We start from the raw sequence: 14907 nt of genomic DNA on the forward strand, positions 1-14907 counted from the left end.
CCCCCATCTTCTTTGTCTACAGACAGGTGGCAGCCACATGATGTGCAGACCTCCAGTGTCCTCTTCCTTTCCTCCCTCTGCTTCGTCCCCACCTCCTGTGTACCCCCCACCCTCATTCGAATCTTCCCACTAAAGTTCCCTTTTTCTATGTTTCCCGCCCCAGTCCTTCCTCTCCTGAACCTATTAAAATGGGCCCCACTGGGGATCCGAATAAATGCCTGGACTAAGGCTGAACTGCGAGCCAGAGTTTCCCAAAGTGATGGAGTGTCCCCAATGGTGTGCTGAGGAATTTAACAGTTATTCGAACTTACCAACCTGGTTTCTCAGATTTATAGCAATTAGCTCACATGTTTGTTGGTGAGGGCCAGACACACACTGGATGGAGCTGGCCCAACTGGAACAATATGAAAATGTTAGGGAAACAGAAACCCATGTTTCTCCAGGGATGCTAGAATACTCACTGGAAATACTACTGAGCAATTGTAGTTTTTTCCTTAAGCCTGTTGAGTGGAACAAAATTCAGACTTGCATGCAAAAACCTGCAGGCCCTTTTCATGACGATCATAGCGGACTCCAAATTGTCCTTATAGAAAACTTTGGGGTGCATGTGTGGCTATTTTTAGTGCATTTTTAGTATTCCAGCTGCTAAGTGTAGCCAGTTTTTCCTTTCACTTGGAAGCATAGAAATACCCCTGGACAGTCATGCCCCCAGGGACCCACAGAGAATCTTTCTTCCTTTTCACAAACCCTAAGGTTGCTCTGAGTCATAGAGAGTTTTCTGCATCTCAACTTTGTTACAATATGGAGGTAATTTCATTCTCTGCTTTCCTTCAACGCAGGACACCATCTCCCTGTTAAACTTTTGGCTTAAAGGGACAGAGTTTCAAAAATGTGTAGTTTGCTCAAACCCAAGATCAATACTTAGGGGATCTGATCTTGGAGCCAGACCACATTTGGATCCAGGCAAAGCCCCGCATGACTGCTTACTGCTGACACATCATGCCTTCAGTCCCTGTGCCATTTTACACGTCACTCCTCGAAAAAATAAAGATTTTTCATAGTCTCCTGATGGACCTTTTAAAAAGGATGAAAGTAGTAAGTACTAACTTGGGAATGCTATTCCAAATTCTTTTTACAATTTTATAATCATTTTTTTAAAGCTATTCCTATACCCGGCGTGGGGCTCAAACCCACAACGCCAAGACCAAGAGCTGCACGCTCTGCTGAGTCATCCAGTCGCCCTGCAGACTCTTTGGAAGGTACTAAGGCAGCACTACAGGTCCCTCTGACAGCCAACCAACAGGAGGAGTTACACACCCTTCCTTGGCCATGTACCTTACCCAAGGGTAAGACCACAAACAGTTGGTCCCATAGCTGGTATGCCTTTTTGGGTACCTCAGGACTGTTATATTGTGGAAACAATGAAGTGTTTTTACCTCCAATGTGGATAAAACTGAAAAGGCTCCTATGTCCAAAATTTACCAGGTACCATATTTTGGCCAGGTGATCTGGCTGATACTAAGGATACTGGGCACTCCACACATGATCTCCTGGGGGCTAGAGGAAAGCACTTTGCTGGTATTTCTAACAGAATCACTGACCATGGAAATAAATAGGCAAACCTGAGACATAGAGCAAAGGGATTTCTTCCAAGTTGTAATTTGGAACAAGAAAGACCACAGACATCAAAAGATAGGCTCAGAGAAGATAAACCAATACGAGAATTTTTTTTTAAAAGATTTTATTTGTTTATTTGACAGAGCGAGAGACAGCCAGCAAGAGAGGGAACACAAGCAGGGGGAGTGGGAGAGGAAGAAGCAGACTCCCAGCAAAGGAGCCTGATGTGGGGCTCGATCCCAGAACGCTGGGATCACGCCCTGAGCTGAAGGCAGACGCTTAACGATTGAGCCACCCAGGCGCCCCCCAATATGAGAATTTTAACAATTATTCATTCAATGAAAAGAGAGAACTGAAGTGAAAATATCTTTCTTTTTTAATTTAAGATTTATTTATTTATTTTGGGGGGGAGGGGGCAGAAGGAGAGGAAGAGAGAATCTCAAGCAGACTCCGAGCTGAGCACGGAGCTGATGTGGGGCTCGATCTCACAACCCTGAGATCACGATCTGAGCTGAAACCAAAGAGTTGGATACGTTAACCAACTGTGCCACCCAGGCCCCCTGAAAATATAGCTTTCAATACTAACGACTGAAAAGAAGAGGTAATACAGAATCAGGAAATGCCAGTATCCGCAACACGCAACAGAAAAGAACGTTCAACAGGACAAGTCTCATGTCATGATCATACACTAGGAACATGCTGGAATGTACAATTCAAGAAATCCTTTTCTAAAATTATATGAAGTTGTATGTATCTTCCTCCTGCCCCAAACAGACATATTCTTGTCACCCCTGGGTCCAAGAGACATTGTAATGGAAAAGAGACATGTTACACGTATCCACGTGATTACCTCAAGTCTGAGATAACAAAGTGTATGCTGTACAGATGTAGAGGACAAAGAAGGACACTTACCACCATTAGTGTTCATATCAGTGACATGAACTGGGAATTAGGACACTTCGCGTCTCTATTAAGGAAGAGGCACTTGCAAAAACAAAGCCATGTTTGTAACAATGAAACGATTTCTGTCCTGTCAGAATCTTCATGAACAAAACACATGAAGTTAAATATTGGAAGTTTTCCCAAAATTGTGTCCATTCAGGCTCACCTCTAGTGTATTGGCTTGCATTTTAAAAACCACTTATAGGGAGTATTAAGTGCTTTCCCACATTGTGTCTGTGCTCCCAGACGGATGAGATACCTGAAGGCATTTCCACGATTCTTAAGTTCACAGGGTTTCACATCACGGTGCTTTCACACGCGTCCTCAAAAGAAGAGGGACAACTGAAGGCTTTTCCAGGGTGTGGACATTCATACAGTTCTGCCCCGTGTCATCACACATACCTGCGGGTGTATGGGACACTGGAAAGTCTTACCAGAGTCCTTAGATTCAAAGGGATACTGTCCACTGCGATTTCTCACGTGCTCTTGAAGGGAGCGGCGACTAGTGAAGGTCTCTCCCCAGCGTGTTTCTTCATATGCGCTCGAAGGGATGAGGAAAACTTATACGCTCTCCCACACTCTTTACATTCCACGTGTCCACCCTCTGTATGTCTTCTCACATGTACCAGAAGGGCATAGCGACGAATGAAGGCTTTCCCACACTGCGGACATTTATAGGGTCTCTCCCCAGTGTGCGTCCTCATGTGTTCTCGCAGGTCTGAGTTATACCTGAAGGTCTTCCCACAGTGCTCACATTGATATGGTCTCTCCCCTGTGTGCGTTCTCACATGTCCTTGCAGATTTCCAAGATGTATGAAGGATTTCCCACATTGATGACATTCATAGGGTCTTTCCCCAGTGTGTGTCCTCATATGTATTCGAAGGTCTGTGCGATCCCGGAAGGCTCTGTCACACTCCTTACATTCAAAGGGTTTTACTGTACTGTGCGTGGTCATGTGACGGGTAAAATGTTCACACTTCCGGAAAGTTTTCCCACACTCCACACATTCATAGGGCCTTTCCCCTGTGTGTGTTCTCACGTGTACTAGAAGGGAATAGTGACCAGTGAAGGCTTTCCCACAGTGCTGACATTTATAGGGTCTCTCCCCATTGTGTGCCCTCATATGTGCTCGCAGGCCTGAGTTATACTTGAAGGTCTTCCCACACAGCTGACATTCATATGGCCTCTCCCCCGTGTGTGTTCTCACATGTTCTCGCAGATTTCCACCATCTGTGAAGGTCTTCTCACACTGCTGACATTCATAGGGTCTCTCCCCAGTGTGTGTCCTCACATGTACTAGAAGGTAGGCCTGACGACTGAAGGCTTTCCCACACTGCCCACATCCAAAAAGTCGTTTCTCAGTTTGATTACTTGAGTAATCTTGAGAGTATGAGAGGGAAATGTAGGCTTTCCCACAGTCTGTACAATTACTGGGTTTCACTCCACCGTGAGTTCTCACATCATGTGTAAGATCAGAATTATACGTAAAGGCTTTCCCACACACGTCACACACATGGACACTCTGTCCACAGTGACTTTGCACATGATCCTGAAAGGATGAGGTGTGAGCGAAAGCTTCTCCACATTTCCTGCCCTCTAAAGATTTTTTACTATCGAGACTCAAGTCTGTCCCAGTGTCCTGGTGTTCGTAGGGTTTCCCGCCAAGGTCTATGTCAACATAAGGGCTGTGGCTCGAGACACAGCTGCAGGCCGGCCCACATTCCGCACAGGGACTAGGTTCGTGACACCACTGCTGAGATGTTCCTGGATTCTCAGGGAAAGAACCATCTCTGAAGGCTTCCCAGGATTTCTCTCCAGCAGGACAATCCTCAAGCACAGTAAGACCTGTAGTCTGGTTTACGGTTTCTCTGCACTGATTACCTTCATTGCTCTCCCACACATGCTCCGCCCAATGACTTCTGGTCAAAACAGGAAGGCACACTGTTAGGGAATAATGATTATAACCCAACTCCTTACTAATGACCTACTGATACTTATTAGTCATTATTTGACTACATAATGGCCATTTCCAAAGAATGGGCATGTTTGTGGCACTGTCTCCACGGTAACAACGTGAAACAAGCTTAATGCACTGGCTGAGGACTCAAATATAGTCATAACACTCTGGGTTTCTCAGATATAGTTCTTCTCACCACTGTTTCCAACTGAATTAATTTTCAGAGGATCAATATCTAGAATGTGCTCATTGAAAACTTCACCTTGTGAAAATTATCATTATACATTTACTGAGGCGTGCTTTCAGCTATCCTTTGATTTCAAGTTAGTCTCACAATCTGCCCAGACCCGTCCTTCTCCTGCGGGAGTGTCACTCACCTCAAATGCCCTTCCTGGGTCTGGGTCTGATCTCCGCTGCTATGAAATTTCCCATTTTCTCCAAAAACAGAACACGAATCATTTCTTGCAAATAGGCCTGTTTTCTCTTCACTGGGTAGCTCATTCTGCAAAACACTCCACTGAGGCCTTGGTGCGCTCCTTTTATCCTGACTGGGACAAACTGCAAAAATTGGTAGCGTAGTTTAATTTCTTGGGAACGATCTGATGTTTGAAGGTACGAAAATGGATCCTATGTTGACTTCTATTCATATACTGATCCCAAAGTGGAAATGAGGTTCATCAGGAAGAACAGATAAGCGACCAAAGAAAAATTCTGAGGATCCTAGTGATTTGGGACTTTGGCAGTAAGAGGAAAAGCGTATGAAGGGCAGCCCGTTTACTCAGAAATACGTCAAAAACGATGGAGACTAATGTGGAGATCAGTATTATCAGAAAGGAAAGCAGAAAGGAACTGGGCAAGACACACACATCCGCACCCTACCTCTGTAAGAGGAATACATTAAGGCTTGCCACGTGGGTGAGGATGGATGAACGGTCCAACTTGGAAGCCAGGTAAATGACAAAATCACCCTTCTCGAACAAAACTGAGTCACGTTTCTAATGGACATGTGCAAATACATTCCCTTCTCCGGAACCTGGTCCAACCGAGGCTTGGTGGACTGTTCTGAAGGCACAGGGCCCCCTGTGAAGCCTGCCTGGACTGCCCCACCTGCCCCTGGGAGGTCGGATGTGCGTGCGGCTGCTGCCCAGCCCCTGGAGAACAGTGCAGCATGAGGGAGGATTTGAAGGGTAACCAGCAATCTGGAGGATGGGCTCTTACTTTAGTGTTCAACTTCTTTGACGATGGTGAGTGTGGGCTTCTTTTCTTTTTTTTCTTTTTAGTGGGAGTATATTGACCTATAATATTAGTGTCAGGTGTACAACATTGTGATTCGACAATTATATACATTACAAAATGCCCACCACACTAAGTATAATTACCACCTGTCACTATAAAAAACTACTACAGTATTATTGACCATATTCCCTCTGCTGTACTTTTCATTCCCATGACTTAAGACTTATTTACTCATTATGTTGAGAGAGAGCCAGGGAGTACCCGGGGTGGGGAGGGGCAGAGCGGGTGAGATCCAGTGAGGCACCACCCCCCTGATATTTAACAAGTGCAGCTCTGTACGGCTAGTCCCCTTCATCTGTTTCACCCATCTCTCCTTCCCCTTCCAATCTCGTAAACACCGATTTGTTCTCTATACTTTAAAGTCTCTATTTTCCTTTTATTGCTTGTTCATTTTGTTACTTAGATTACACAAACAAATAAAATATGGTGTTTGTCCTTCTCTCCGATTTATTTACTTGGAAGAATACCCCCTAGGTCCATCCATGTTGTCACCAATGGCAAGACTTTATCCTTTTTATATGGCTGAGCAACCGTCCCTTGTATGTAGACATACATCTTCATTATCCATTCATCTATCGATGGACACGTGGGTTGCTTCCGTATGTTGAGTATTGTAATGAACGGCACAGTAAACGTGGTCACGTACATACCTTTTCATGTTAGTTTTTTTCCTAAGGTGAACTACCCAGAAATCGAATTAAGGACCATATGGTCTGTGTTTACTGTTTTGTGGAAACTCCATACTGTTTCCCTCACCGTGGCTGCAACAACATACCTTCCCACCAGCAAAGATGAGTTTCCTTTTCTCCACATTCTCACCAACACTTGTTACTTCTTCCTTTTGACACCAGCAGTTCTGGCTGCTGTGAGGTGATATCACACTGTGGTTTTGATTTGCACGTCCCTGATGACTAGTGACATAGGGCAGCTTTTCACCTGCCTAAGTGGCCATCTGTGTATCTTCTTTGGGAAAATGTCTATTATGTTCCTCTGCCCCATTTTATATTTTTCCTTTTGTTTCCCTGGACTGAAGGGATAATTCCACAAAAACATAGCTGAGGCCGACGTCCACGAGTTTAATGCCTCTATTTTGTCCTAAGAAGTGTATGGTTTCAAGTCTTACACGTGGGGATGTAACCCACAGAGCTGACCTCTGCGTGAGCTGTGAGAAGGTGGTTTCGTGCTTTCTGCAGGTCGCGGCCTCGTTCTCCTAACACCAGTTATTGAAGAGACAGTCTTTCCCCCATTGTACATTCTCAGCTCATTTTTTTGGTAGATAATTTGACCATATAAACATGGGTTTCTTTCTGGACTCTCTATTCTGTTCCCTTGATTTCTGGGTCTGTTTTTGTGCCAGTACCACACTGTTTTGATTTTTTAGCTTTGTAGTACAGTTTGAAATCTGGGATTGTTTTACCTTCAACTTTAATATGTTTTCTCAACATTGCTTTGTTTATGTGCAATGTTCTCTCTTTCCATACAAATTTGAGGGTTTTTTTTGTTTTTTGTGTTTTTTTTAAAGATTTTATTTATTTGACAGAGAGACAGCCAGTGAGAGAGAGAACACAAGCAGGGGGAGTGGGAGAGGAAGAAGCAGGCTCACAGCGGAGGAGCCCGATGTGGGGCTCGATCCCGTAACGCCGGGATCACGCCCTGAGCCGAAGGCAAACGCTTAACCACTGTGCCACCCAGGCACCCCAAATTTGAGGGTTTTTTTGCTATAGTTCTTTGAAAAACACTATTTCTTTGTACAGGATATGGATTGCATTGAATATGTAGACTGCTTTTCACAGTCTGAGCATTTTTTAACAATATTAATACTTAAAAGGCATGACCAAAGTATATCTTTCTATTTATTATGTCATCTTCAATTCTATTCATTAAATGTCTTATTGCTTTAAGAGTACAGGCCTTTCAACTTTGGTTACATTTATTCACAGTTTTTTATTATTTTTTAAAGAATTGAACATGGGATTGTTTTCCTAATTTCTCTTTCTGACATTTGTTATTAGTTATAGAAATGCAACAGAGGGAGATGCTGGGGGGCTCAGTAGATTAAGCATCTGCCTTGGGCTCAGGTCATGATCCCAGGGTCCTGGGATCGAGTCCCACATTGGGCTCCTTGCTCAGCGGGGATCCTGCTTCTCTGTCTCCTTGTGCTCTCTCTCTGACAACTAAATAAATAAAATCTTTATAAAAAATGCAAAAGAGTGTTGCTCAGTCGGTTAAGCATCTGACTCCTCATCTCAGCTCAGGTCTTGATCTCAGTGTCATGAGTTCAAGCCCCATGTTGGGCTCATGATGGGCACGGAGCCTACTTTAAAAAGAAAGGAAGAAAGAAATGCAACAGATTTTGGTGTATTCATTTTGTGTTCTGCAACTTTTCTAAATTCATTTCTTAGTTCAAATAGTCTTTTGCAAAGTCTTAAGGATTTATTTTATTATTATTTTTTAGGGACAGGGGGAGGGAGAGAGTGAGGTGGAGAGAGAGAGAGAGAGAGAGAGAGATGGGGAGGGGCAGAGGGAAAGGAGAGAGAATCTTAAGCAGACTCCATGCCCAGTGCAGAGCCAAACGTGGGGCACAATCTCACAACTCTGAGATCACAACCTGAGCCAAGTTTTAAAACATGAACTTCTTATCCCCACAACTTCACCCTACAACATTCCCAGCCTAGCAGTTAAAAACAGGACAACAGCTATCATCTAGTCCAAGACTTGTGAGCCATTCACGAGGCGTCGCACCCCTACACCCAACCATGCCGAATCCCTATGTCATCCTGGCACCATTCTTCCAAACAGCCTCCACTTTATGTTCCTGGACCTAAAAGACACCGTCTTCTGCAACTTCAGTTTGCATCTGAATGGGAACCCCTTGTGGGCCAGTACTCCCACAGGGATTCAGGGACAGCCCCCATCTGTCTGGCCAAGCCATCTCTAAAGAGTCACAAAACTCACAACTTGAGGGGGGAACTACCCTCCAACATGTGGACATTTTGCTCATTTGCTCCCCCACTGAAGAGATGGCCATTCCTCAAAACAGTCACTTGGAACTAATTAAAGTCCTTCATAACTCTGTCTCTTTAGGACAAGATGCCTTATGAACTGTCATTTCCAGAATATTTCAAGGTAAAGGACTTTCCCAGGTGGCTGAACAAATAGCCTCCCCTCGCCCTGCACATATACCAGCCCCGGTGTCCACCAACCTCAATGAATCCAACCAACACTCTCCTCAGATGCCACCCCGCAGGGATACAGATACCTCCTCTCATGCTTGTCGACACCTTCCCAGGGTGGACAGACGCATTCCCGACATGGACTGAAAGGGCAACTGAGCGGTCAGCAAACTTCTGCATGCAAGTATCCCCTGATCTGGCCTCATCTGAAGTGACAATGGACTCTCTGCTGTGGCCACCATAGCTCAATCTGTCGCCAAAGGACGAGGTATCAAATACCAGCTCCACTGTGTTTGAAAGCCACTGTCCTCTGGGAAGGAGGAAAGGGCCAGCCACTACCTATAAGGTATTATTTAAAAACTCACACAAAAAAACATCACTGAACCAGAAAGAAGCCTTGCCCATTTCCCTTCTCTGTAGTCGTGCAGTTCCCAAGGGGGCCCCGGGGTTTGAGTCCTTTGGAAGTCCTCTGTGAGCAATCCTCCCTAACTACAGACCTCTTCGTACATCCAGAGACTCAAGGATACGAAGTCATATTATCTCTCTATCCAAATTTCAACAGGTTTTAAAAAATACAGCCTAACAGTTTCCACTCTCAAACAAGAGGCACCTTCTCTGTATGAACCTAATGACCAAGGTCTAATCAAGGTCTGAAAAGAGGGCTTCCCTAATTACCAACTAAAGCCTATGTGGAAAGGGCTTTTCCTGGTTCTTTTATCTTCCCCTACAGCCATCAAGGTACCTGGAGTCCCTGCTGGATCCATTGCTCCACAGTCAAATCCTGGAATTATCCCCTGGCAAATACCACGGATGCCTATCCTGTGATCTCATCAAAGATCTAACACCACTCTTCAAAAAGATTCCATGAAAGACAAGTCTTTTTTTTTTTTCTTCTTCTTCTTCCCTGTGTCATCTTATCAGAAATAGGGCTTGCCATAGCCATCTTTTGCTTTTTATAACTCAACTGTCTTCTTCACCCATTGGCCCAATGGTTACTAATCCCTACATCCAGGGTCTTCACATCCCTCTCTGCCTTAAAAATTAAAGATTCAATAACAAGGGAACACCTGTCTTCCTGGGTAATCTGTCCGCAAGTGCTTACAATTACACCCTTACTCCCTCTGTTCCCCTCACTCTAGGAGCTCTCCTCATGTTACTGTTTGGACCAAAACTAATCAATATGTTGCGATTCTTTGTCTCCTCCAGGCTATAGGCCATCAAGTTCCAACTGGTCCTTATCCAAGAATATCAACCTTTAGATGCCTACGACATTTTCCCTCTCCGAAGTTCCTTGAAAGGACACCAACAGACACCACCACCTTCTCTCCTCGATACTCAGGAGGTGATGGACTCCCCAGATCTTCACAATACCCCACACAACACAAGCTTGAAAAAGGCAGAGTGGTCATCACCCCAATTCCCAATGATTTGGATGCCAATCTCTTGAGGGGGGAATGGCAGGCAGTTAGCATGACAGGAGTAAGGAGGGATAAAGCAAGTGCCGGCCACACCCAGAGCTACACCGGAGACCACATTCACATTTACACAACTAGGGACTCTCCCACTTGGATCAAGACTAACACATGAAACTTTGTCTTCACGGGAAAGGTGTGTGACCCCGCGTGGTTTCCATGAAGGCTTGGACCACGTCTGTCTCTTCGCCAACGTATCCCCATTCCTCGGCCCCAGTAAGATCGGACACTCGTAAGAAACATTCGTTCCCTAAAACTCTGGTGAAGGGGTGGAGCCATGCTTACCCAGGGAGGCCAGGTTCCTGCAGGTCTCCAGCATCACGTCTCTGTAGAGCCTCCTCTGACCCCCGTCCAGCAAAGCCCACTCCTCCGGGGTGAAGTCCACCGCCACGTCCGCAAAGACCACCGCCTCCTGAAACATCCCACAGATTCTACTCAGCAACGCTCCCTCCTCACCCACGTGTGTGGGAGGTGGGGGCGATAGGCAGGGAACTGCACTCCACTCCTAGGACCCGAGTCACACCCGTGTGGGAAGTGACAACACCTCCACTGCCATGCCCCCACTGACGGGAAGGGCTGGGAACCCGAAGCACGGGGTGATGGCGACGGCTGATACAGACTTACATACACCCCAATACAGGCTGTTCTTACTGAGACACAGCGGATCTGAGCACTCCGGTTCGGTAAAGAATGAAAAATCAGACAGCACATCTTTGAGTTGCCCAGAGATGATTATTGCCTTGTCAGCCCAAGAACTGGAACCAGAAGGTCAGGATGTTGTGGACACGTGACTTGAGCGGCTCTCTCCTTGGGAGGCAACAGGGTCAAGGAGCCTGGTGTAGTCCCCTCTACCCCGGCAGAGGCAGACGTGACCCCTTCCCCGGATTAGGTGGACTGTGAGCACGGACACAGGGCCCAGGGGCCCGACACACCTGGTTCATAAGAGGAGTTCTGGTTCTTGAAGAATCATGGAAGTTAGAGGGGCCTCAAGTATACACCCCAGTGCCCAGAATTCAGGGAGAAGGGCACCAGAAAGAGGAGTCCCTGAGAGACTGATGGTAACAGAGCCCAGGGTGACTTTGACAGAAGGGGGAACATAATGTAGGGGCCGCTTTCAGGCAATGAGCTTGAGCAATGGAAAGACAAGCAGCAAGGCAACGGGCCCACATGACCACACAGCTGACCGCTAACAGGCTCATTAAGGGACCCACCTCAAAAGGCCCAGAGGCCCTAAGTAACCAACGGACTTCTTACAACCAGGCACAGTTACCAAACAGGGAAAATTCCATAGGATCACATACTCCCTCACAATCCCCCATTACTATAGTCCCCCACCAGCGCCTGTAGCAGACAGACTCTCCTCTGCTGTCCTGTGTGCGGCTCCCTTGTGGTGTATTCAATAGACTTCTATCTCCTTGTTCTGCCTTGGGGAATTCTTCCCCCACCCATGCCACCAGCTCCACCCAATCGGTCGCCCCCCTTTGGTGGCCTTTTCTTTTCTTTCTTTCTTTCTTTCTTTCTTTCTTTCTTTCTTTCTTTCTTTCTTTCTTTCTTTCTAAAAAAGATCTTATTTATTTATTTGAGAATGAGGGAGCGAGTGAGCGACAGAGAACACAAACAGGGTGAAGGGCGGAGGGAGAAGCAGGCTCCCCACTGAGCAAGGAGCCCAATGTGGGACTCAACCCCAGGAGCCTGGGATCATGACCTGAACCAAAGGCAGACACTTAAATAACTGAGTTACCCAAGCACCCACATTTGGTGGTCTTTACGGAGACCCTCTACCTTGAAGGGCTGTGCCCCTATCCTACGGGAATTTCTCGTGACTTTCCTTTGGTGAACTGACTCCAGTACTCACTGGGGAACTGATGACCTTTGGGTAATGTTACTCTTCAGTGAGGATCTGAAGCCCCCCAGGGAACCCACAGGACCACCCTCGCCTGAAAGGGTGAGGGATTTCCCCTCTTACCCTTTAGAGGGGGACCCTTCCCTCCCTCTCCTTTCTCTTTTCAGACTCTTTGAGTGCTCCTCAGACAACTGAAGGTCTCTGGCCAGGGCGGCAACCTGGTGTGGACTGAAGGTCTCAGAAGGAACAGGGGGATAGCCCACACCTGAGAGGGTGAAGGGACCCTTTTCCTTGCATTCTCTCTCTGTTCCCAAGGTCTGTTCCCAACGTGTGGCCCAGCTGGCAAGGACAGCTGGTACAGGGCTAATCCGCACATGTTACAGACTTGGCTGGGGGCCTTTCCTGATCCGGGCTGATCCCTCCACTTCATTCCTTTATTCCCATGCAACGAGCTGCCACAGTGAGCCCTACACGCTCCTACACGTCTGAGTGGTGAGTCCTCCCTTCCTTTTTCTGACGCAGATTAAAGCCACCCAGGGTCTGGCTCTCCCTGTTGCAGGGGACACCCCAGCAAGGATTACTAGTGCTATTTGTCCTGACCTTCTCTTTAGTGGGACACCCTAGTAGGGTCAGTCACCCCGTGTAAGATCTGGTCCTTCCTCAGGTCAATAGACACCCTGACTGAAATCACAACCTTGGGTTGGAGCCCCACTCCCCTTGGTGGGATGCCCCTTCGGAAACCAGCAGAAGTGCTTTCCCACGATGGAACAAACCCCCTCTATTCCTTTGGACTCTCCCTTGGGATGTATTAAAAGTGGAATAACATTGGCCCTTGATACTTGAGGAAAAACATCTCATCCTTTCATGTCATGTGTCCTGGCCTCAGATCAAAGGGTATGGCCCCTCCATGGAACCCTTTCTTTTTTTTTTTTTTTTAAGATTTTATTTATTTATTTGACAGAGATAGAGACAGCCAGCGAGAGAGGGAACACAAGCAGGGGGAGTGGGAGAGGAAGAAGCAGGCTCATAGTGGAGGAGCCTGACGTGGGGCTCGATCCCGTAACGCCGGGATCACGCCCTGAGCCGAAGGCAGACGCTTTAACCGCTGTGCCACCCAGGCGCCCCCATGGAACCCTTTCTTATACTATTTTTCAGCTTGACCTCTTTTCCTAGAACTCCAAATGGTCAGAGGTCCCATATTTGCAAGGCTTCATGGCAGTGTCCCCCAAATCCCAACCTCCACAAAACCTGTAGGACGCATCTTGCTTAGTTTCATGGCCCCTCTGTTCCTGTGGACATTTGAGATGGTCTCTCTCTTATTCCATCCCATCATCTTTCCCCTGCCCCTGGAGGACTCTGCTGGACTTAAACCCCCAACTTTAGATTTTCCCACAGGTACCCCAAGTAAAAATCGACAGTGGGGAACAAAGTGATTGACTTTTAGGGGACACAATTGCAACACATTTAGTATTAAGTTAATTTAAGGTTGCTCATGTAATCAAAACATGCGTTTTTAGAGTTACTCACATTACACATAAAACTTGTATTCTACCAAGATTTACCAAAAGTAAAATAAGCTCATGTTATCTTTGTTGCAATTTGTCAGCAAAAGATAGCTTAAAATCATACTTAGTCTTGTCTGTCTCAGAAAGTTCTCTTGCCTAATTGTTAAGATAGCTATCAAAACACTTGGTAACCTGAAACTGTGAAGTTTTGCTAATTTTTTTTTCTCCATTTAAAATAACATTTATTCAACAGCAGGTTGGCTTCCTAGGTTTACTTCCGCACAGAAAAGGCCTACTGAAGTTCTGCTAAATTTATGAATAAATTGGGTTGAATTCATTGGGTATCTAAGTCTTTTCTAAGTAAGATAAAATACCGACATATTAATTACTAAACATAAGCCTTATCTCCTTTTGGCTTCTTGTTGTGGAGAAACCAAAGATACTAGGGTCTCTTGGAAAACATGCTTTCTGCCTCACGAGAAACTAGGAAAACTGCCCATTCCCAACAAGTATGGAATGTATTCATAAATTTGCCCTCTAAAGAATCATGGTATAGGGGCACGTGGGCGGCTCAGTTAAGTGTCTTCCTTCAGTTCAGGTCATGATCCCGGGGTCCTGGGATCGAGCCCCACATTGGGCTCTCTGCTCAGCGGGGAGCCTGCTTCTCCTCTCTGTCAAATAAGTAAATAAAAAATAAAATCATAAAAAAAAAAAGAATCCTGGTGTATCAGACAGTCAACAATTGGTCGTCACTGGAGACTAAGGTTTCTAAGAGTTACAATTCTGCTAAATGTAATTAAGACTGATGGAAATAAGGAAAACAACTGTATACATAGGAGAGTAGGAGATGTGTAAGAAAGACACAAGGCACGGGAATACATTTCGTTGTGGTGAAAGGAAGTCCTAAAATGAGACTGGTTATTTAGAGAGAACCACCTTAGGACAAAATCTGAACACAAAAGAATATTGTAGAAAGTTTGTGAAGGGAAAGCTTTAGAAAATAATTTTATGTGTGTGTGGTCGGGATGGACAAAGATGGAAATAAATGGATTTTTAAAATACACTGGTCTAAGACTGAAACTATGCATTGCTCTCTGTGCA

General features: G+C 45.8%; 1 protein-coding gene across 6 annotated transcripts in view; it reads right to left on the reverse strand.

The window, feature by feature from the left end:
- Window positions 1-120: 120 nt before the first annotated feature.
- The window catches only part of LOC123793972 (uncharacterized), a 64786-nt gene continuing 49999 nt past the window's right edge, over window positions 121-14907 (reverse strand). For 3 of the 6 annotated variants that reach the window (XM_087867410.1, XM_087867409.1, XM_045800074.2), the window contains 3 exons: window positions 10744-10870; window positions 4895-5075; window positions 122-4479 (listed from right to left, as the gene is read on the reverse strand). In XM_087867410.1, the coding sequence (XP_087723536.1) occupies window positions 3036-4479; window positions 4895-5075; window positions 10744-10870 (1752 nt within the window). In that variant the 3' untranslated portion in view covers window positions 122-3035. Of the gene's footprint in view, window positions 4480-4894; window positions 5076-10743; window positions 10871-14907 lie in introns of all 6 variants that reach the window. The other 3 variants (XM_045800078.2, XM_045800077.2, XM_045800075.2) reach the window with 2 other exon arrangements.

This window comes from Ursus americanus, chromosome 14 (assembly GCF_024610735.1).
Source record: "Ursus americanus isolate L20-20 chromosome 14, mUrsAme1.1.p, whole genome shotgun sequence".
Taxonomy (NCBI): domain Eukaryota; kingdom Metazoa; phylum Chordata; class Mammalia; order Carnivora; family Ursidae; genus Ursus; species Ursus americanus.